Raw genomic sequence first — 24,641 nt, forward strand, 5'->3', positions numbered from 1 at the left:
GTCAGGAGAAACCTGAAACTAAGGTCTACAAATGCTGTTCCCGGGTGAGTGTGAGCTGTGCTTTACCTCCCTGACGACCCCGCCCCTCTCTCACAGATGGCGGCAGGAAATATCATATGTTACCATTTCATAGTTTGCCAAGCCTCACCCAAGCACATTCATTATATATGTCAGAGCTTACTGCAAACTGTAAAGTGCTAAGCAGATATTGATTGTTGAGGACTTGTGATTGAAACTGCAAAGATACAGTTTCAGGAAACTGGCTCATTTTGCATAGCGTTATAAGATGCCTTGCAGGTTGGGTCAGATAACCTTTTACTAACAAAATGCTCACTGCTAATGTGATTAGTATCTTCATTTCAAAGAAGTCTTTCTTTGCAATAATGCCATGAAGACTGAAATTCTCATGCCAGTCATCGTTTTGAGTAATGGCACTCAGGGATTTTTTAAAATGTAAAATCTGAATGTTTAAATTCCATTAAGGATTTTAAAATAAATATTAAGTAGAGCACAAGCAGAAAAAACAGAATACCTAAGTCTGGAACAGGAGAACATTTATAAGCAAAATAAGAAACCCAGAAACCATAGAGTTTAAAAAAAAGGGCATGTTTAAATAGACATTTTTAAAAACAAAATCTGAAAAAGTCAAAGTCAAGCGAAAAATATTAAAAAATAAATTTTTTCACATATATTATGGGTATAAAGAGGCAGTTAATTAAAAAATGCGGATCTTTTTTAGGCAAAGGAAAATATGTCTAATCTCACTGATAATCAAGGAACTATATATTAAAGCATCAATGAGATGCAATTTTAAAAAAAATATCAGATTGAAAATTTTATTTTTTTAATTTTTTTTTTGTCTTTTTGCTATTTCTTGGGCTGCTCCCGCAGCATATGGAGATTCCCAGGCTAGGGGTCCAATCGGAGCTGGACCACAGCTCATGGCAACGCCGGATCGTTAACCCACTGAGCAAGGGTAGGGACCGAACCCGCAACCTCATGGTTCCTAGTCAGCTTCGTTAACCACTGCGCCACGATGGGAACTACAGATTGAAAATTCTAAATGTCAAGATATAACACCTAATGCTGGTGAGGACCTGGGAAAATAGATAGTCTCATATGTTGCTGATAGGAGAATGAATTACTTCATTTGGGAAAAATAAATAATATTACAGTATTTATTAACATCCAAAATAAACATATTTTTTGATTCATCAACCTGGCATTTGGTTGCTTTGCTAAAAAAGAAAAAAGAAATGAAAACACTAATATGTAAGGATACCCTATATTGTAGTTAAATTCAACATATTTGTGGTGACAAAAATTGGAGAAGAAACCCCTTCTTTTCTATAAATAAGAGAATAGTTGAATAAATTATAAAACATAGAATATCACACCCATTAGTTTTAAACATGATTTAGAATTATTTATAATGGTGGATGGCCATTATATATATTGCAAAGTGAAAAATGCAAGTTCCATATTAATGTACATGAAACAATTCTCTTTTGATAAAACAAATTAATGAATATGTAAGTACGTCTCCATATAAACTTGTATTTCTATGCAGTTTATAGAGTGAAAAGAGTGCAAAATAGGTTCAACTGTTGATGCCATTAATAGATAAATAAATAAATAGGTGTATTTGGGGTCTTGGTGCTTAAATTGGTCCTTTGGTGGATTCTTTTGTAACAGCTATTATTTAAGCCTTTAGAATGCATCATAATCACCTGTTATGAAACTATTAAAAAAAAGCAAATTCCTGTTATTATACTGAATATTCTGGTTTAATAGGTCAGGAGTTCAGGAGCTCAGGAATCTCAAGTAATTCTCTTACTGAAACATTCATTGGCCTCTAGACTTTAGAATCAAACCTAACTCTTTCTATAATTCTTCCTCTTCTCCTACACAGGAATTTCTAAATTTGTTTGGGGTTTCCTTAAAGAAGGATATACCTGAGTTCCAAATGAGGGAATGGGCATTGTAAAGGAATTTTTAAAAAGGCTGAAATGTGTCATGAAGATACAGATGAATAATGCATAGGACAAAGGCAATATCTAAGTTGGGAAACTAGGTGGAAACACTCTAGGGGATGCAGTCTATCAAGGAGTAGCACCATATTTCCTTAGGACAAACTGATTGCAAGGAGCAGAAATGTATTAAGCTGGTTTTAGCAGAGGATGAGAATCTGTGAGGATTCAGAGATGTCTTATGAACCCCAGGTGGGAAGTGCAGCCAAGTCTCCCAAGACCTCTGAAAAGGAACAGGAACAGGAAGTGCTGTGAGGAACAGGTTACAGTGACTCTGATGGACTGCGTATTGCTCATCCGTGTCTTGCTGTGTATTTGGTTCACACGTTTTCTCTCTTTCTCTGCAGAAGTTTTTGTTTTTCTTTGCTTGTCCTTCCATAGACATCAAGGGTGGCAGCCCAGGTCCTAGCTATACATCATTTCTCAGATCACCTTCCTAATAGAGCATGACCAGCAGCTACAAGACCTTATTCCAGGATCTCAGGCAAAAAGATATGTCACCATCATTCCTGTTGATAGATTGGCTTCTATGAGAGCAGGTGCCCCCTGTTCCAACTGGCTGTGCCACTGGAGGGAGAAAGCCACATGGAACAAGCCAGTTATAGGCTGCTAGAGTTCTGGGGGCACCCAGTTTTCAGAGAAGAAAAGTAGGGATGGAGCACTTGCCCCCAGCTATGTGTACCTCGTTCCCTACCTGTCAGAGAATAAGAAGATGGGAAAAGTAACCCAAGTTCCTGGGTCCAGTTCTTGGTAAAGCCATCTGTTCTTTATGTCCTTGGGTTCCATGAGCTCTTGCAACATATTTATAACAGATGTTTCTTGTGATTAAGGAAGTTTTTTAAAATGTCTATTATTTGTCTACATTTTGATTGAGTAGTTTATCTGGCTAGCCAGTGCCACATTAGTAGGGTCCTATAGGGACTGACTCCAGTCTATAACACAAGCTCCCACATTCCCAGTGGCCAGAAATTTGCTCATTAGTGTTTTAAAGTTTTCAAGGGCTCATTTTCTGTCCCTTACTGGTGGCTCTGACAATATACTAAAAAGGCCCTGATAGAATCCTAAAAAGGTAGGACCTGAATTTAACCTCCACCATTTACAACCGAGGATAGCGCGTCCAGGGAGAGGAAAAGAGTTCCCAGAGTCACACAGTGAATGAGCTAGTGGTCAGGGGCCATTAGGAGCCCTGTCCTGGGGGTTGTTCCTGTGCGACTTCCTGGCTTGGGTTAGAGCTCCTCCCTTCAATCTCTGTGCCCCTCCCATCTTTCCATTGCCTAATTTCCCCACTCCAGGAATAGTAGTAAAAACAGCAACATCCATATCCATGATACCAAGAAGTAACATTTGATGAGTGCCTACTATGTACCAGGAACACAAGTACTTCAAATGCATTGTTTCATTTACATCTCTAAACTATAACACTGCAAGCATGCGTGCGCGCGCGCGCGCGCACGCACACACACACACACACATTTTATACATGAGGAAGCTGACTATTAAGATATCAAGTTACACAAACAGGAGTAGCTAGGAGAAGATTGTTACTGGACTAGATAATATCTCCCTGCCAAAGTCCTCAGATGGTTCTGTACTTTTCCTTGGAACACTGAAATGAGTTGTGATAATATAGTCAGGGGACTGTGTGTATATGTCTTCCCAATAGAATGAAGCACATGGGAGAAGAAGTTTATTCTCTGATCTTTAACATCAGCCGGAAAGCATATGAGTAGCTTAGATATTCTATTAAAGCAAAGATTTCTCAAAACCTAAGATGTAGAAATTTGATTTGGGGCCTCATGTTTCATACCTCTATCAAATGACATGGGTAAAAGTTTGGGACACTATAATTTGTTTTCTACTGTGGCTGAGCAGAATGTGGAAGATCTTTTATTTTCCTGGTGTTTAGTTTCCTGCTTTATTCAAATCTAGAAAGACAGTCACTCTTCCCCCTGACTTGGCTGCCAGACAGAAAGGAATTGCCATCATCAAAGGCAGATTACTAGTCACTGTTAATATTTTTGTGATTTAAAGTGGTTCATGAAGAAACACACTTGGGTGCTCATTTTTAAAAAAGCAGAAAAAAAAAAGGATAACAAAAACAAAACAAAACAAAAAAACCAAGTAAACAAAACAAAGCCCTTCTAGTCATCCTCTAGCTCAAAGAGTCTCCATTCATGCAACTTTTCATTTTCAGGTCCTGTTTTCTAACTCTTTAGATATATACTGCCTTTCCTTCATGATTTTTAATCAAATGCTTCATTCAAAATTTATAGGATTTAAAACCAGATTAAAAAGCCAATCTTAGACCTAATATTTGCTGAGTGACTGAAATAGAGTAGATCTCTTTCAGTTGGGCTTGTTTAAACGCCTCCACGGCTGCCTTACTGACATGTGCCCAGAATTTACAGGCAGTTAAAAGGCATCTCTCCTCACACGTGCAGGTCTGACTTTCTTCTCAAGCTCTGTGTCTCTTTGGAAAGGGCTTTCTGCTAAGGAAATACTGTATGTGCAATAGAATTTAATTGACGAGGAGCCAGAAGCCCTGACTCTGTCACAAACCCACTTTATGACCTGAACAAGCTCCCTGTATCTTAGGTTCCTCTCCTCTAAATGAACTTGAGACTAGGTAGTTTCAACAGTTTAAAAGAGTTAACAGGTTGACCCAGGGGCCCCTGGTCCCTGTGTCTAAAATGCCAAAGTCATGGTCCAGTTTTCAAAAGTACGGAACAAATACAGTGAGACACCTTTTGGAGGTTGCCTTGTAATTTAATCTTATGAATCTTAAGCAAAGGAGCAGAACATTTTCTAGAAAGATGCTGTGGGGAACTGAGACATGGAGGCGCTGTGGATTTAAAAGTAATATTCAGCTAGATTCCATTTCCGAACATGTTGCTATACCATTTATAAGACTGTTTTTCTTTGAAAGGAAGATTTGTAAATGGCTATGAGATGAACAATGATGGTAAGAGGACAGAAAGGTATTATGACGTCATCATTAATCCATCACAATTTTCTTTCCCCCAAACTCAGATTTGGCCTCAGAGTCCTTTTAAACATAGTATTCATGCCTTCAGTTGATGATCAGAGTTTGCAAAGACATTTAAATCTGCCTGGTATTCCTGAAGCCCTCCTCCAGAGACCCCATATTTAGTTAAGCCCTTGCTTTTTCCTTTGTTATGATTTATGTTTAACAAAGTAAGTCTTTGCTTTCAGTGGAATTGTGATAGGTTTTTCTTCTTGTACAGCCAGAAGCCAAATAGACTCCAACTGTGATTTCTGTTCTTACCTGTCGCAAATCATACACAGTTAAGACAATGGAGATGACAGACAAGATGATGATGGCCGTTGCATATTCGATGTAACCTTGAGACAGCCACAAAGTTAGGGTAAAAGCTTGAAACACGTAGAATGGATTTAAAACCTGCAGGTACAAAAATAGCATTTGGGTCACTTGCATGGACCTTAGTGGCAGTCAAGATGATATCATTTCTTTATTACAGAATTTTTTCTTCCATTTCTACAACATATTACAATACAGCTTACTTAGAACTCGCTTAATTTCAGTGGAGACAATGTCAAGCACACAGAGTGTGATATAGTAGAAACATATTTATTTTAAGCACACAGAGCCACATCCACAAATCATCATTCTTATTTAGTTTTTTTTTTTTTTTTGGCTTTTTAGGGCCACACCTGAGGCATATGGAAGTTCCCAGGCTAGGGGTCGAATCAGAGCTACAGCTGCTGGCCTACACCACAGCCACAGCAATGCCAGATCTGAGCCGCGTCTGCAACCTCTACCACAGCTCAGGGCAACACCAGATCCCTAACCCACTGAGTGAGGTCAGGGATTGAACCCGAGTCCTCATGGATCCTAGTCGAGTTCGTTAATGACTGAACCATGACGTGAGCCCCTTTAGTTTGAATTTTTGAAAATATTTTACCAGTAACAAAATCTAACAACTTTTCAAAATAGATTTATCCATAATGGAGGAGAAACGCTCAGATTCTTTTAAAAACAAACTTCAATTTTGAACCTCTTATTGCAGGTTTCTTTTTCATGTAATTACAAGCTGCAGATATAGACAAGTTGTGCAATGAAAATTAAAGTTTCTGCTGTTATCCAGGTCACTCATTTAAAAATAACATACGCTCACATCACAGGTCTCAGCAAGATCCTCTGAGAGTCACTGAAGTCAGTAAGGCCTTTTCTTGAACAAGGAAGGACAGTCAGGGAAGAGAAGTTTTATCCAAAGATGTTTGAAAATCATGTGCAGGAGTTCCTGTGGTGGCTCAGTGGTAATGAACCCAACTAGTATCTACGAGGATGCGAGTTTGATTCCTGGCCTTGCTCAGTGAGTTAAGGATCCGGCATTCCTGAGAGCTGTGGTTTAGTTTGCCAAGGTGGGCTTGGATCCGGTGTTGCTGTGGCTGTGGTGTAGGTCGGTAGCTGCAGCTCCAATTCTACCCCTAACCTGGGAACTTCCATAAGTTGAGGATGCAGCAGTAAAAAATCTCCCCCCCCAAAAGAAAGAAGAAGAAGAAAGAAAATCACGGGCAGAATGTATCACCAGCCCCAAAGCTGGTCATCCATGCAGTTATTTTTGGTCTCAATAATATCTTCAACTTTTTTTTTATTCCCTTAATTGTCCCCATTTTGGGTCTGCTAACTTCACTATTAATAATAATAGCAGAGTGCAAACCCAAGAGCTAGAGAAGGTCACATGACTTACATACTTATCATGAATTAAAGAGTCCATCTGAACAAAGCAAGTCTCTTTTCCTGGTGAAGCACTCTTTGTAATTATAATGAATTAGATAAAATTATTACCTAAAGCCAGTGCTGCTCTTTTTTACCTCCATTTTTTGTAATTCTCTAATATATTAAATAAATTTCTACCTTATTCCTAAAAATGAACTAACATTCATTCCTAAGTGAATAAGCTATATCTTAAAATTTTTCTGACCACCTGGATATATATTTTTTTTACATTAAAAAAGCTTATGTTCTTTAATGTTTTTATCATTTCCACTGCAACATGAATTTCTTATAAATTATAGCTCTTCTCTCTGCTTGGCATAAAATGGTTTAATTGCAGATTATGCATTTGTGATAATGCAATATTGAGTGTGTATAAACTCAGTAGAAAATTGGTGAAATACCTCTTGTAGGAGAAACAATATTCTTATTCTTATTCAATATTCTTATTCTTATTCAATATTCTTTTGAAATCAAATGTGAAGAATTTTTTTTTCCTACTAAAAGCCTAATAAATAAGTGCCAGAAAATATTAGCTCTGCTTTCAAAACAGACCAGACTGACACTTGAAAGAGTCTTGGGTAATTTGAAAATATACTTGAATAAGAAGTTTAGAAAGCAAACTACTTTTTTAATAGTAGGAGAGCCTGAGCATATGTGGAGGCATGTCATATATGGGGACTCTCAATACTTTCTCATCAATTCTGCTGTGAACCTAAGACTACTCTAGAAAGAAAAGCCTACAAAAAATTTATTTCTAAAAATGACCACGCTAAAAACCAAAGTGACCATCTTTGTGCATTAAAAATGGACCAGAAACATGCAGCACTGACTGGGGACTGACAGATCGATCTGTTGGATGCTTGAAGGAACAAGTGTCCCATAAGAGACAGGGAACAAAAACCAGGCTTACTGCAGAAAACAGAGCTGAATGTGATGAGGCCCACAGACCTATCCCCACTGACACACAGACACACACACACACACAAAGAAAACTGAGCTGAGGCTGAGAAGTCACAGCCAGCAAGGAAGGGTTCAGGTTCACCAGCAGAGGGCAGCATGGGAGAGACAAGTTTGTGGTGCAGCTGTGAGCCTGGCCAAGCCCCAAACTGACTCAGGGCCTGCATCTCACAGATCCCAGAGGAATAGAGCACAAACTTCCAAGCGACGCCCCAGTTCTATACTGGGGACCCCTGGGGACCTGTAAGAACCACCAAAGAGGGAGAGTGAGCACAGAGAGAAAGAGAAAAGTGGAGGAAGGGAAAGCCCTATTCAAGGTGAGCTTATCAAAAATAATAATTTTAAAGCATACAGAGAAAATACACTAAAAAGCAGAAAAATGGTAACAAAGGAAGAGGTCACTCTCAAGAAAATGGATATAATAGAGCAATATAAAAACGATCAAAATTATACTTTTTAAATCATCAAAGAGATCATGAAGTAATAATATCGCCAGTTCCACCATAACCACCATCAAAAACTGAAGAAAACAAAACAAACAGGAGATTAGGAAATAGGAATCTATCTCTCACACTGGGAAGGGATTTTTTTTTTAAGTGAATTTGAATTAAAAACAAGTTGTTACTGAAAAGGACCACCAGTTAGAAATCCTAGAATTAAAGTATATATATACTTAAACACATAAATATATATTTATTTATTGAAATAATGAAAACCTCAATAGACAGGAAAAGCATAAAGTCAATGGGAATAACAAAAAAAAAATTTTCATGAGGAGTTCCCGTCATGGAGCAGCAGAAACGAATCCGACTAGGAACCATGAGGTTACGGGTTCAATCCCTGGCCTCACTCAGCGGGTTGAGGATCTGACACTGCTATGAGCTGCGGTGTAGGTTGCAGACGCAGCTTGGATCCTGCATTGCTGTGGCTCTGGCGTAGGCTGGCAGCTGGAGCTCCGATTGGACCTCTGGCCTGGGAACCTCCATATGCTGCGGGTACGGCCCTAAAAGGACAAAAGAAAAAAAAAATTTGATGAAACACGAATTTTGTCCACATCAAAATATCTACATATTTAAGATTTCCCTGAGTGCTAGAAAGGAAAAAGGAAAAAACAGGCATTTGTTTTGTTTTGTTTTTTTCCAAAAATAAATGAGAACAGTTACCTGTTTAACAAGCAGCTTCCATATGGGTTGGATTTCAACCTCGATGGCATTGGGCCCGCATACTAATCTTCTGTAGGAAATTGATCATCTATTAGTGTTACACCTACAAGCTCATCAGTAAGTGAGTTCAGGCCACAGTAAACAGAAGTCCCTTCTCTACCCTTTAGAGATTTTGTGCTTCAATCAAAAATTAATGCGCTAATCTTAAAACATTCATATATTTTTAAATGAATGTTAGTACATGATGGACAAAGTCGTTTTTCTGGTTAAAATATATCTTAAGTACAGTACAACTCAAGAATCAAAATGAAGTTAGGCAGTTCTTTAAAAAAAAAAATACTTTGATTACATTCTCAGAGCAGCTAAGAAGACACAGATATGAAGGTGTCCTGGAGTTCTCAGGCATTCTAGATGGCTCCTGGTGTTGAGAGTATGTCTATCTTACCTTTGTACCTCCAGCACCTAGGACAGAGCCTTAGTATACGAACTTAATAATTACATGAAGGAATGTACCAACAAAGTGGAAGATCGTCTATGGGCTTCACCGCTAACACCTTGTAAATCTACACATGTGTGCCTTAAAATAAGAGGCTCTCGTGTTTACATAGCAATTTACAATTTACAAATTTCTACAATTTTCAATCTACAAAATTCTGTTATTGGGTCATCACAACAGTAGAAAGGAAAGAACTGATATCCCCACTTTGCTAATGAGAAGAACTACTCTGTATGGGTGTTTTGACAAAGGTGCACATATCTGATATTAATCATGACAATATAACTTTAAAGCATAGAGGACAATGTCAGAAACCACATTTAACCTTTTATATACCCTTTTCCCTTTAGTCATTACATTATCCCTATGAGATTATGTATTATCATTTTTCATATAAAGAGTACAGGTTTAGATGAACTAAGAACTTTCCCAGAGTCTCAGAGCTAGACAGAGACAGAGCCAGGCTCCCCACCGTGGTCTCTATGACTCCACTCCACATTCTGCCTCAGGACCCATGATGCAAATCTGCATGATGGACTTTTGGTCCATGACAGAGAGAATAGTCCAAGTTTGTCTGACTTCTAAACCGTGCTATTCCAAATAACATCATCGCTTCTGAGTGTCAGCAAGGACTCAGACCAAAGTCTTCTGACTCTGCACGAAAACACTGTGGCAGAGAGATATTGGAAAGTAGTGAGATCAAACAGCACGTGCTGCTATGTTAGGGACTTTGGAAGTCCCTAAGTGTCACACTGGGAAGAGGTCATAACTCAAGCCACTTTGGTGGTTAGGATTCTTTTCCAGAGTCAGATGAAATAACCTGTTTTAAGCAAGTGTCAGAACTTCTCAGTACCCTGAATTTGGTTCTCTCTCTCTCTCCTTGGAATACACTCCCTGCATCTTTCACTTTGTTAATGCCTACTTAGCCTTTCAGATCCAAATGTGATAATAGAGCCTAGCGGTCATTGGGATAGATAGGATAATAACTAGCTAGTTTAGAAATCCCACTAGTGGATCATAGATAGCGAGGGAATGTTAAGGGGTTTGGGGAGACCATTGTTTGTTAATGATCACTCAAGAAAGCAATCGTAACATCATGAAACCAAGCAGACTTGCTTAACAACAAAACTAACAAAATACATTAGGTCAATGACGCCTGCATCCTGCTGGTTGAGGTCAGTAAGTTAATGATCCCTAGGACATGTTCCTCTGTGTATACTAAAAATAAAAATATAGGGGAAAGGTGACATTCTAAAGTAGAAGACCCTCATTATACTAAAGCCTGAGATGATTTACCATATTTTAGCATATGTTACCACCCTTCTGCCGATTGGAATTGCACCCTGACAGTCCTAGTTTGATCGTGCAGGACAAAAAACGCCCCCACCCGACATGGAGGAGGAGCTAATGATGGAAGCTTGAGGTCTGCTCAGGAACGAAGAAGAGGGTGGTCTTCTCCCCTCCCCACTTTTCCTTTGATCATAAAAATTTAGCCCCCTAAGTTCTAAGGGCAGAGCCCTCTTGCCTGCCCACTTGTATCCTTCACAAGCATCCTATACTAATAAATCACTTCTTATCTATCAATTTGCCTCTTGCTGAATTCTTTCCATATCAAGATATAAAGAACCTGAGCTCTACAGAGTCCTGAGACATGTTCTGCCACTTCAGTGATTGAGAAGTTTGAGATCCAACAGACCTGGGCTTGAGTCCAGCTAAGCCTTCCTACTTGCTGCTTTCTCCACCCAGAACCAGTTTCCCCCACACCTCTGCATGGCTCCTGCCCTCTTTTCATCCAGGCCTCTGTTCAAATAGCCCTATTACAATTCCATTTAAAATAGCTACTGTGGGATGGATTGGGAGCTTGGGGTTAATAGATGCAGACTATTGCCTTAGGAATGGATTAGCAATGAAATCCTGCTGTGTAGCACTGGGAACTATGTCTGCTCACTTATGATGGAGCATGATAATGCGAGAAAAAAGAATGTATACATGTATGTGTAACTGGGTCACCATGCTGTACAGTAGAAAAAAAAATGTAGTGGGGAAATAAAAAATAAAATAAAATAAAATAGCTACTGTGACCCCCTCCAACTCAGATTCTCTTTATCTCCTTAACCTATCTCATTTTCTTTTATAATGTATTTGATCATCTGAAGTTATACCTTATTTTTACATGTTAACAAGCATACATGTAACAGACTGTATCCTCTGCTATAAGCTACTAGAGGCACTGGTATTTCCTGAAGGCCTAAATCATGGCCTCATTCATACACTTGAAAATGGTTTGTTAAATGAATGAATGATAAGGAGGCGTGAACCTCAGTTCCTTTATTTATAAAACAGGTTTAATAATACCTGCCTAATAAAATTGCTATCATTAGCATATGACATAAATAAGTAAAGAATTTAGGACAAGAGGCTAAGACATGACAAGTTCTTAGTAAGTGGCAGCTGTATTTGAAATCTTCCCTATTCCCACAGGCACAGTGAAATATTTTTTTCTCTTTCAACACCCTTCATTTCTTTCTTTCTTTCTTTTTGCTTTTTAGGGCCGCACCCATGGCATAGGGAGGTTCCCAGGCTAGGGGTTGAATCGGAGCTGCAGCTGCCAGCCTACACCACAGGCCCGGCAACGCAGGATCTGAGCTGTGTCTGCGACCTACACCACAGCTCACGGCAATGCTAGATCCTTAACCTGCTAAGCGACACCAGGGATTGAACCCTGGATCTCATGGTTCCTAGTCAGATTCGTTTCCACTGCGCCATGACAGGAACTCCAACAACCCTTCATTTCTTAATAACAACACATAACTTTTTAAATTGTAACATGTAGTTACATGTCTTTCTCCTCAAATTTCCTAGGCCGTCTTTAATTTCAGGGAGGGAGTTTTCTCAACTCTGTTTATTTAGCATCTAGGAGCACAGTGTCTGACACAGAGAGTGCTTCCTAAATATTGGAATTAATTAAGGGGGACCTTTGTGACCCATGACTAGAATACTGTCTCCCCTCACAAGGGGAAAATCCAGTTCACAGAACTACAGCAGCACACAGGCTGTGGCAGTCAGGTTAGAAAGGAGCAAGCCAAGGGCATGGTGATCTTTGTCTTGCCTTGTCTGGTGACATGGTTTCTGATATTAATATCAAGGGAGAGGGGCTCAGCTCTCATGAGGACTGAGATCCAGCAGATTGATACTTGCCTATAGATGATACTTCTTAGGGCTTCTCTGGGCTGTTTGCATAACAGCATGGCCTGCCCCTTGCTGCTTTTATATTTTTCACTATCTTTTGCCAAAAAGTATCATGTGTCTAGGAACTGTGTACTCTTCTCAAATTCAGTGCAAGCCAAGCTGTATTTTCAGGGACATTGACCAATGGCTAAGCAACTGGAAGGAATAAGAGGCTGGAAACTGGATCACATGAACAAAGTTTCAAGGAACAAAGGATATAACATTCCTTGACTCTAAAAATCTGAGGAAGAGTTGTGGTCATGGCTCAGTGATAACAAACCTGACTGTGTTCATGAGGATGTGGGTTTGATCTCTGACCTTGCTCAGTAGGTTAAGGATCTGGCATTGCTGTGGCTACAGTGTAAGCCTACAGCTACAACTCCAATTTGACCCCTAGCCTGGGGACTTCCATATGCCATGGATGTGGCCCTAAAAAGAAAAAAAAAAATCTGATGAGCTGACAGGGAAAAGAAGCCTTAGACTTATTCCAGGTGGCCTCATAAAACTAAATAGTCTGAATGAAATTAAGTAGACTTGCCTAATATTCAGAACTATTCATTAGGGGAATAATTGCTTTGGAGGTAGAAGGTCTGTCTCCAAAATAAACTGAAGGATTTCTCAACAGGGAAGTTAAGCATTTCTGTCCTGGCTATGAGCTATGCTTGAAGGAGCACTGAGTTTTCTGACCACCATGAGATATGAGTAAATCTGCTGGAAGATATTTATTCCTGAAAAACCAAGCATGAATGACTAGGAATATTTTCTTTGGGGATGGTCTAAAGAAGATAAATGAATGAATCATTCATTCATTAATTCATTTATCAATTTATTCACCAAATAATTGTTGACAGTTTGCTGTGTGCTAGGCCCTTTTGGTTCCAGATGGGGAAGACTAGACTGAGGGTCTGTAAAGAGGCAGGAAGATGATGCCAAAATCAATGGTGAGCTTCTTCAAACTGCACACAACCACTCTGCTTCCCTTTTGATAAGCCACCAATAGAGTCCTTGGCAGGGACGGAGGCCTGCAGTTTTCCAAACTGTTAATGCTAAGCTAGGGGATTCTGGCATGGCCTGTTTCCATGAACTTTGGAATTTTTAAGGAGCAGGTTTATTAGAGTTTGAAAAAATTTCCCAGGTGGTTCTGCTACCTAATCCCTCACTCCCCTCATACACCTGCTTTATAAAGGATGAGAGACTTAAGAAATTCACAGATGCATAGAAATGCCATCCAGTGGCTGGCATTTGAGCATGGTTATAGAGTGTAACAGGATGTTGGTTTTAGAGCCCTCTCCATTAAAAAGTAACAAAAACAGCAAAGCTGGTACGTTTTGAGAAATTACTTTCAGGGGGAAAAAAATCCCTATTTCAGCAGTGCTTAAACCTGCTTATATACTTTGTAATTTATACAGAGAAGATCCATTGTACAAATGACAGAAGTCATTTTATTTCTTAGCATTAGTTCTCATCTGTTACCTGTTCACTTCTTTCATTTCCTAAAGCTCATTTCCCGATAACCTCAGGGAAAGTCAAGTTCTTGCAGGATTTCCTGCCTTATATGTGAGCTAAGTGAGGTCAGCTTTTTTGGGAAAGTGCCTGAAGCATTCCCAGGCATAAAGATCCAGAAAGCAGGGGATCAAGAGGGCATCTGGATGGAGGCAGGAGTGGAGAAATCCATGCAGGATCTTTCCGGGGAGACCAGGACCTAAGCTTACTTGTGCTGCCATGGAGTTTTGCTCTGAAGCAAGACAGTGGAGTTAAGTGATTCTATACTTTCAGTGGACCCAGATCCATAGAACTGTGGGTTATATTTTTAAGTAAGTTATTTACTTCTAATAAAATTCTAAGATTTGAATCAACTTTATTGGCTTCCAGAAGAGTGAGTGAAGCCTGTCCCCTCTACTCCAACCAATCCTTCCTTTCCCAAAGGACTGATCTGATGGTAGATTGTCTATACTTGGGCTATTTCTAGGATGGGGCTTTCCAGGGGATGAAGATCATGGTATATAGCATGGTTTCTTTTCTGACTTTTGCTTCCCACAAGACCTAAGGTATAAGAGAGTAGGGGTTCATAGTAGCCCTAATCTCTCTCTCTCACCTTCTTCTTGCTTCATTTTTCTCTCTTCTCCTGCAACAACTTCCACCAGCTTGGAGCTGAGCACTAATGGCAAACATACCCTTTTTGCTGCCTGTTACTCAGATTTCTTTCCTCTGTACTAACAGGCATGGCTTTTTTTCTCAATGATGTGACAAATGTGGAGAAATAAGTTTGTCCAGCAGAATCATCAAGCCAATTGTTAGGACCTTTGCACAGCTCCACATTCAGTGATGTCACTTGGCAGCTTGAAATCAGCCATGGCTGAGATATTCCGATTGTAGAAATTGGCAAGCCCTACCCATAAAAGCCTTTTTTTTTAAATTCCAGATCTCTAGGTTACTAACAAGGCAATTGTTCTGTAGATAACCCCTAGTTAGGAGGTGCCTGGATCTCTACTGCCAGAATGTTCCCCTTCTGTTTTCAGGATGCTAAACAAAGAAGGCTGGAGTAGGATGGGCTGAGTGAAAAGATGAAGAGTCACTCAAAAACTGGCCTAATAAGATCACTTGGATGGATGGGGGATGAAGTAGCTGTGTTTATTCCAGAGGGCCCTGTATCCCTGAGGTAAGAGAATTACCCCAAGTGTCTGTGAACCTGTATAGGACAGGCTCTCAGATGGGAAGTTGTATTCAGTTCATGAATGAGAGAAGATGGGGGCAGGAAACCTCCAGGAATGATTTCTCTATCTTCTTCCTATGCCCTCTGACATTTTCTCTCCAGGGTAAAGTTGTCACTCTCGATATTTTGATTTGTTTGTTGAGACCAAAAAGTGAGAACTATGTGCATCTGTGCATTTTCTCTTTGTGCATCTGTGCATTTTCTCCTTGTGTCTGGCTGCTAGGAAGCCTAAAGGAGGAGGTTGTATTTATTTATTTATTTATTTATCATATTTTTTGTCTTTTTAGGGCCACGCCCATGGTGCAATATGGAAATTCCCAGGCTAGGGGTCGAATCAGAGCTGCCGCTGCCGGCCTGCACCATAGCCACAGCAACGTGGGATCCGAGCCATATCTGCAGCCTACACCACAGGTCACCTCAGCTCACAGCAACACTGAATCCTTAACCCAATAAGCGAGGCCAGGGATCAAACTCACCTCTTCATGGATACTAGCTGGGTTTATAATGCTGAGTCACAACAGAACTCCAAGGAAGAGGTTGTGTTTAGATTCCTTGGCCTTTTCTGATTAGAGATTTTTGTGTATCCCCCTTCCTTTATTGCTTATATTTAGTTCCTTGCTTTCCATACAAGCAAGCTCAAATTCATTTAGGAAATTGATATGCTATCACTCAACCAACCAATCAATCACATTTAATTTTTGAGAAGTGTTTAGTCTTACACTAAAAAATAAAAGGTAAAATTGGGGGGTATGCTTTATATTCTACATACTCTATTTATTTGCTAAATAGAAAAACCTGCAAAATAAAATATGACTATATATGTTTCTAAGTTGATTGTCTCCTCTATTCTTCATATTTGGAAAACTATACTCTTCGTCTTGCTTATTAGATTGTCAAGTTCTTTATTGTGTGGACCAGATTTAAATTTAATTATGTATAATGTTTATTAAAGTTTGGTACTTGATAAATGGGGCCAAATATGAGGTAGCTAGACTGATGGGAAATCTTTCCTGTGGCAATGGTTTCCTGGGCAGAGTATATATATATATTCATCAGCTAGATTTCCTAAATAGATCAATCCTTTAAATGTCTTGTGCTTAATGCTAGAAAACCAATATGTTTTAAATGACTTTGAAAACTTTTTATAGTTCTGTGATTTAGGGATTGTATCTGAAATCTCATATAATGATGCCATGTCTAAGGCATTTTGTAATATTGTCATCATCTAGATGCCTGGTTCAGTTTTCATAGTGTTTAGACACTGGGAAAACTTGAAAACAATATCAGATCTGTAACTTGCAGGCTTGATGTGAATGCAAATCATGGGGGTGCTTGCAAAAAATGCAGTTTTTTTTTCTCACCACTGCCCCAGCTTCTGCTTACTAAATCCAAATTATGGAGGAGAACCCAAGAACCTGTATTTTAAGTACCAGATGGCTTCTTAGCTTGAGAATTTGTGTTTCTGACTAACTGTGAAGAAGGTCAGGCAGATCTTTCTTCTTGTCCCTAAAACTGAGCAAGGAATGAAGGTGATTATTAAGATGCTTGGGAAGGCTTGCAATGGTTTACTTTTGGAGTCACCAGGATTTGCCACTTCAAATTACAAGCGAGGAAAGCAGAGACTCTAGGTCACTATAAGTGAGTCAGTGTAAGGATTTCCTGTGCTACTGTTAGACTATTATTTCCTAATCTCTGTGCATCTATATATCTCCTTCTCACAGTTGGACCACTATTCTTTGTCTCTCTTTTCCACCAGTCAATTAATTTCTCAGGGAAGATGACCAAGTCTTATTTATCCTTAGAACCTAATGCCTTGCAAAATGTGTAGTATATTTAAAGGCGTTCAGTCAACAGATCAATGACTGCATTTATTTATTCATTCTTTCCACACACATCTATTGAGCATCTACCATGAATCAGGCACTATTCTAGGCTCTGTAAATACAGTGGTGAATGACACAATTAACTGAGCAAACAAAATCCTCATCTCCAGGGCTCATTCTCCACAGTAAAATGCAACAATTATATTGTCTTACAAAATTGACAGCCTTATATTGCCAGGGGATTTGGAGGATTAAGATGCTGATGTTTATGAAATGACTCAAGATTTTTTTTGAGGAAAGACAACACAGAGAATACAGTTCTATAATCCTGAGAGAAAAGGTCCAATGTTATTTGATCACACCATTCTTTTAGTTTTTTCTTTTCATTAAGTTGTCTAAGATGAGAATAATTTAGAATATCTCTCTGATGCCAGTAAAGGAATGAGGGTTATATGAAGTTGAGGAAGCATAATGTCAACAATTCACTGATTATAAATCATTTGATACTTCAGTTTCTGCTGGCAGAGTTTACTGAGGGAGTACCACAAACCCTACCTGACTTCTTGGTCTTCACTGGTCAGACCCAGTCCAAATGTATGGTGGATGTCATAGCAGGAATTGCTATCTTCCAGCAACCTAAAATGTGGTCAGAACAGGAACTGTACCTCAGTTCATGTCACTCAACAATCAGTATTCTTCCCTTATATCTTAATGAGTGCTTTAAAAAAAAATCAGACTTACCCAACTTTCTGGAACCTCTTTTCCACGTTGTCCCAAACATACCTGATTTTCTGCACTTGGATATATCGCAGCTGCAATTACAAATGTGATAAAACAAATCTTATTTGCAAAGTCAAGCCCATCAGGGGAGGTTAGGGTTTAGCATAGGTCCCAACACAGCTCTCACTTTCCTTGATGCATAGCTGTAATAGCCAGCCAGCAGCATTGATTTTCAGAACTTCCTTACAATAAATGTATTGTTCTTGTGTAGCAAAAACATTCCATAACATTGCAGTCTTCAAATCACTTACTTTTAATTCTGGCTTCAGTACGGCTTGGTTTATAATAGAGTGGCGGTCAGCCAACAGGGGTTCTTCTGGGTTCTTGCTTATAGGAAACTTCAGTGTAGATAAGTCGAGGCAGATTACCTTCTTCCTCATATATCTTTGAAATTCATCCTAGAGAAGACAATGTACCCCCATAAAATTCTCCAGTATTATTCAACAAAGCATTTACTCAACCAAATACCCACCAAGCGCTAGACCAGTAGTTCCTGAAGTTTGGGCTACCAATTAATGCATGACCATTATTTCAGAATTTGTTAGAAATGCAGATTCTTAGCCTGATCCCAAACTACTGAATCAGATATTCTGGGGTGGGGCCAGTAGTCTGTGTTTTAAGGAGCTCTCCAGGTAGTTCTGGTTTGCACTGAAATTTGAGAACCACCTTGCTAGAGAACAAAGAGAAAAATACACTTGGTAGGAAAAATAGTTTCTGGATATCTTAAAATGACATCTAGATGTTTAAAATGCATAATTTCCCTCACAATACATATTTTTGAAAAACTGAAAAATAACCACCATGTTGTATCTTTTTTTTTTTTTTTTTTGTCTTTTTAGGGCTGCACCCATGGCATATGGAGTTTACCAGGCTAGGAGTCCAGTCAGAGCTGTAGCTGCTGGTCTACACCACAGCCACAGCAATGCGGGATCTGAGCCGAGTCTGTGACCTACACCACAGCTCATGGCAACATCAGATCTTTAACCCACTGAGCAGGGCCAGGGATCAAACCTAAGTGCTCATGGATGCTAATCAGATTCGTTTCTGCTAAGCCACAATAGTAACTCTCCCACTTTATGTCTTTAAGAGTTTTAACACTTATGGCCACTGCTCAGGTAATGGCTGGGGGCACTCACAATTAACCTGACCTAGTAGAAATCTCTCCAGGCTGATACAGAGGAAATGTCCTTTCTTCCTGGGTCAAAATAAGACATGGCAACTAGATGGCAGGGAAAGTTTTGCACTCTCCTATTTGGGGACAGGGAAACTCTTCAATAAAGGAATCCTGGCCAGTCAGAGGCTGTGCCACAGATGCAACACAGAAGGACACGCACCGTTGTCCTGAGCAAAATGGTGTCTGCTTCTTGCAAGGGGCATGGAATGCAGGTGGCCCATACCCTCCACTGGGGCTTCCAGTAGAACACCAGCAGGAGGACCCCACAGGTCAGCACGGATATTAGGAGGCAGAGGACTCTGCGTAGATTCTGGGTCTCGTAACCAAACACCTCCTAGAGAGGAAATAAAACATCACTCTATTTTTTTTTCTCACATAAGCACATAATTTTGTTCCAAGACACACAAACTTTAGAGGCAGGAGGGTTGGATGGGAGAGAAAACTGGTTTGGGCTGGTTGAATCAGATTGATTGTGTAACACCTATCAGCTGATATAATTTTAAAAAGAAGGAAGAACTCATTTTGCTACACTGGCATATAGAACTAAAAGGGTAGGCAGGAGGAGCGAGGAATGGACAGACCTAATTGGTTCTAAATAGTCATAAGAGTCACCTTAGATTTATAAAATACCTCATGTTTCAGACCAGGTTTACTTTCTTTAAATGCAATGTTTTTTTAAAAAAAAATTCTTAATATTAATTTACTGGAGGAAGATGACATAATTATGACCATTATGATCCACACGTATATGTCTTATTTTATTCAGATTCAGATTTGCTTAATAATATGATTAAGAAGAACTATTAAGTGTGAATAAGGGTACTGCTTTCTAAAACAGTGGGATAATGTAAATTAATAGATTATCTGTGGACATGACAGACTTTCAAAAGATACCTTATAGGTATTACCCTGAGAGTAATATGCTGAAATATTTCTAGTTTCAGTAATGGGTTAGTTAACATTAGTCATGAATTGAACAAAGACTTGAGATATGGTCTCAGGGAAAGATACACAGTCCAAAACAATATATTTCCTTAATTAAAGCAAGTTTCTAGTTTCCATCTTCTACAATGAAATTTTAGAGCATTATTTTTTAAATTCCTAAAACTACATTTTTAGTGTATTTACAAGACACAGGGGGCTACTGATCATTATGAAAGACATCATTACTGTTATTTTAGTTTCTGCTCTTGGGAGGGGGGTGGGTGTGATTCCATGACTCAACTCCTGGGTCCAGATCACAGAGTTGTAATGTCAAGAAAATAGGTTTTTACGGAATTTCTATAGTACTTTCAATGATGGAATATCCTAAATTTTATTCCAGTTTAGATCATGTTATAATAAATCTCTTGGCTTAATTCTTTGGAAAAGCTTTCATCTTCAATGTGGTCATTTTCATTAATATTTTCTAATAAAGAACTTGTGATAGACCAAGATTTTTAATAAAAGTTGCTGAAAATAATCCTTAAACATATTGAAAAGGTCACAGGCTTAAGAAGCAAAGACACAAGGTTGAGTTACCACTCTGATAGTTATCAACCATGTGACCTTAGATAAATCATTTCACCTCTAGGGAATCCCAATTTATTCTTCTGTAAAACAATTAGAAATACGTGCCTTATAGGGCACTTGTGCTCAAATAAGATATGTCACCTTAAGTGCTCTGCAAAGTAATTACAATGGTAACAGTTCATTTCCACCATTCCTCAACATAATCACCCACCTGGGGAAAAAAAATGTTCATTAAGTTTAGTAATGTAGCTACCCTATTTGGAGATTGATAAGATTTAAATGTAACTTAGAAACATTTCACTATGCTTTTAAGCATATTTTCAATTGGATCTCCTATCTTTCCTCTGCCTATAAACATGTTTTGGTTCTATTTGTGAATTGTAGGTTTATTAGACTCAAATAAAGAGTATATGCCTATTCACATATTATGTCATAAACATGTATTCTCTTACAAAGTTATTTACAGGAGCTATTGCCAAAGTCTGCAGGTGTGAAAAATAGAAGCAGAAGAGATTGGAATTTTTGTCCAGCTTGTAGCTGAAACGATCACATTTGTAAATGAGTTTCCTTTTTTTTTCTGTTTACTTAGACACAACAATGGCATTGGTAACTATAATTCTGGTTCTCTTTTAGGTCTTTTCTATACAGCAATTATTTTTTATTAAAAAGGGAACCCACAATGCCATCAAGACTGCAATGAGTCACTACAGCTACATTCTACTAATAACCTTATAAATTGGAGTAATTCTTCAGGAAAGCAAGGTGACAAACTGTATTGAGAATTATAAAAATGTTTCTATCCCTTGAATCAGTAATTCCACACTCAAAAGTATACCCTATGGAAGTAATACAGAAAATGGAAAGTGATGTAAATAACAGTTGTTCAGCACAGCATTATTTGTAATAGAAAAGTTATTAGAAGAAATGAATGATAGCTAATGGTTCAATAAGATGTGAGTCAAAACAATGGCCTATTATGGAGCCATTAAAAACAAAAAGTATGAAGTCAAGATAAAAGCCTGGGACATCATATGATACAATGTTAACTGAAGAAAAGAACAAAGAGATAAAATAAGTGGAAAACAAATAGCAACATCATGAACTTTTACCCCACTACATCAACAATTACATTAAATGTAAATGACTTTAATTCTGTGATTGAATGCAAAAATTGTCAGACTAGATAAGAAAAGAAGATCCACTATATGCTGTTTATGAGAAATATGCTTTAAACATAAAGAAACAGATAAAGGATAAAGAAGGGTAAATACAGCATGAAAGGACTAATGAAAAAATCCAGTATACCTGTATTAATATCAGGTAAAATGGACTTTAAGGAAAGAATTATTATGAGGAAAAGAAAGACAAAGATCCATTCAACAGACACAACAATCTTAAATTTTTGTGCATCTGTAAACATAGTTTCAAAATTTGTAAAACAAAATTGATAGGACTTAAATTCACTCTCATCACTGGAGATTTTAACACATAAGAAAGGAAAAAAATAAGGATAAGAAGAGAAATTAATAAAATAGAAAGCAGATATACAATAGAGAAAATCAATAAGGCCAAATTTATACTTTGAAAGATTAATAACATAGATAAACAAGTAAATCTGAATATTTTTATCATTATTAAAGAAAATTAATGTGTAACTAAAAGGCTTTCTACCAAAAACCCAAAAAACTTCAAGCCCAGATGGCTTGTGAATCTTTTCAAATATTTAAGGTAGAAGTGATATCAATATTTCACAAACTCTTTCATAGAGGAAGTAGGAATGGTCTCAAATCATTTTATGAGGCCATCATACTCAGATTACAAAATCTAATAGGTCTGTTACAATAAAGGAAAATTATAGGCTAGGATCGGCCTGAAACATGGATGAAATAATCCCAAAATCTATTATTTAAGTCAGTGATATAGTAAGAAGGTGATACATCATTACCAAATGGAGTTTAGAATTATAAGCACTTGAAAAATCAATGTATTTTGGTATGTTTAACATTCAGGGGAAAAAATCATAGGATGAACTCAATAGATACAGAGAAACTTTCATAAAGTTCAACATCAATACATTAAAAAAGAAAGAAACTTCTCAGTAAACCAGCAATAGATAAGAGCATCTCTCAGCTAACATCATGCTTAATGATAAAATATTGAATATTTCCCTCCTGAGGTCACAAGCAAAATAAGATTACCAACAATTACCACTAATATAGTACTGGAAGTAGTATACAGTATAGTATTACCACTTCCAATATGGAACTGGAAGTCTTAACTAGTGAATAAGGCAAGAAAAAGAGCAAATATCTATAATAATTGGAAAACGAAAAGTAACAATACTGTATCATATACTTGAAAATTGCTAAGAGAGTTAGTCTTAAATGTTCCCATCACAAAAAAAAAAGTGGGAATTATATGAGATGATGGTGCTGTTAGCCAAAGCTATGGCAGTAATCATTGCACAGTATTTAAGTGTATCTAATCAACATGTTGTGTATCTTAAGCTTATAAATTGTTACATGTCAATCATATGCCAAGTTGGGAAAAAAGAAGTTAAACTCTTTTTATGAGTAGATAATCTAATTATTTACACAAAGAAATCCAAAAGAATGTACACAAAATTATTGGAATTAATAAGAATGTACAAAAAGTCATTAGAATTAATTATTAGAATTAATAAGAATGATTAATAGAATTTATCAAGGTTGCTGGATACTGGGTCAATATAGAAAAACCAATTGTATTTGCATATGCTAGTAACAAACAATTTGAAAATAAAGTGAAATATTATTTGTAATACTCTCAAAGGAAAAAAAATCAATTACCTTGTGATAGTTCTAACAAAGTTGTAAAATACCTCTAAATTGAAAAACTACATATTATTCCTTGGAGCAAAGATCTAAATAAATTTAGAGATGTTATTAGGTTTGAGGATGAACCATTAGCAATCCTATCTAACTAACTGATGACAGAATGTACATTGAGCTGTACATTTAAGATCAGTGCACTTTATTGACACCACTGTATTTATATATGTCCTTTAAAAGCAAAACAAAAGTAAGAGTTTGTTATTAGACACTTTTCCAAGCAGGCAGAAATTACTTCAATTACATTATTGAGATTGGATTGTGAAAGAAGAAGTGGCAGAGAAATTTGAGAAGTGAATTAAAAAGGAAAAGGACAGAGAAGGGATTTCTTGTAGGAAGTGGGAGGTTTGGTGACCTAGGAAGACAGTAGCTGCATCCTGGTGTGGAGGATTGGGAAGTGCTGACATAGAGCAGAGATAAAATCACATCCCTAATAAATTTTTATGAAAGACACTGCTTATGGCTGGGGACGACTCAAGCAAAATATCAACAGGTTTTTTTTTTTTTCCTTTCCTATCTGTTAAAGAATAAGTAAGTAAATAAATAGTAGATAGATGATAGAAAGAAAGAAGGAAAGAAAAAAAGAAATGTAGATAGATGATAGGTAGATGATAGATAGATAGACAGATATAAAAGAGCTTGCAAATGTCAGAGTAACCTTCGGAAATGTATCACTCCTTGAGCAAAGATGAGTAGAAGCAAGTTTTTGCTTCTTTGATAAACTGGCCTCATAAACCTTGGTAAAATTCCTTTCTATCAGTTCTCCCAGAGTTTATATGGCTAGATAGGAGTCTTGACATTTCAGCTAAAAGAGTCATTACTTTATCTGGCCTTCTTTCAATCTATTCCCAATCAGCCTGCCAATGTTTATGTGATTTGAATTTATCACATTTCCATTTTGACCAATTAATTTCAACTCTAATTTGATTGTTCTAAAGGATTATTCTTTTGATGCAGTAAGAATCACTCAGATTTCTCCCAAACACTGATTCTGGTAAAATCCACTAAGAAATGCAGAGTAAAGGAGGAAGCCAGGAACAACATGTGTGCTGCAGGAGGAAGATAAGTAGACTCCAGAGGTCTTGTGAATGTAAAGATATTGGGAACAGGAGTCAGAGAGGCTCAGAATCGTG

General features: G+C 37.9%; 1 protein-coding gene across 4 annotated transcripts in view; it reads right to left on the bottom strand.

Moving 5' to 3' along the window:
• Positions 1 to 24,641, bottom strand: part of ATP13A5 (ATPase 13A5) — a 113,397-nt gene that overhangs the window by 74,671 nt on the left and 14,085 nt on the right. For 3 of the 4 annotated variants that reach the window (XR_014824551.1, XM_005670077.4, XM_021070060.2), the window contains exons 2-7: positions 19,287 to 19,460; positions 18,204 to 18,350; positions 17,914 to 17,984; positions 17,728 to 17,808; positions 8,913 to 8,982; positions 5,317 to 5,451 (exon numbers count right to left, since the gene is read on the bottom strand). Coding sequence is in view for 3 of the 4 variants with exons in the window: in XM_005670077.4 (XP_005670134.1) it covers positions 5,317 to 5,451; positions 8,913 to 8,982; positions 17,728 to 17,808; positions 17,914 to 17,984; positions 18,204 to 18,350; positions 19,287 to 19,460 (678 nt within the window). In the remaining variant the exon portion in view is untranslated. The remainder of the gene's footprint in view (positions 1 to 5,316; positions 5,452 to 8,912; positions 8,983 to 17,727; positions 17,809 to 17,913; positions 17,985 to 18,203; positions 18,351 to 19,286; positions 19,461 to 24,641) is intronic. The other variant, XM_021070061.2, reaches the window with a different exon arrangement.

This window comes from Sus scrofa, chromosome 13 (genome assembly GCF_054392235.1).
Source record: "Sus scrofa isolate SSC_HxYL_T2T_F1_AM1 chromosome 13, Sscrofa_HxYL_maternal_Yorkshire_Landrace_v2.0, whole genome shotgun sequence".
NCBI classification, from domain to species: Eukaryota; Metazoa; Chordata; class Mammalia; order Artiodactyla; family Suidae; genus Sus; species Sus scrofa.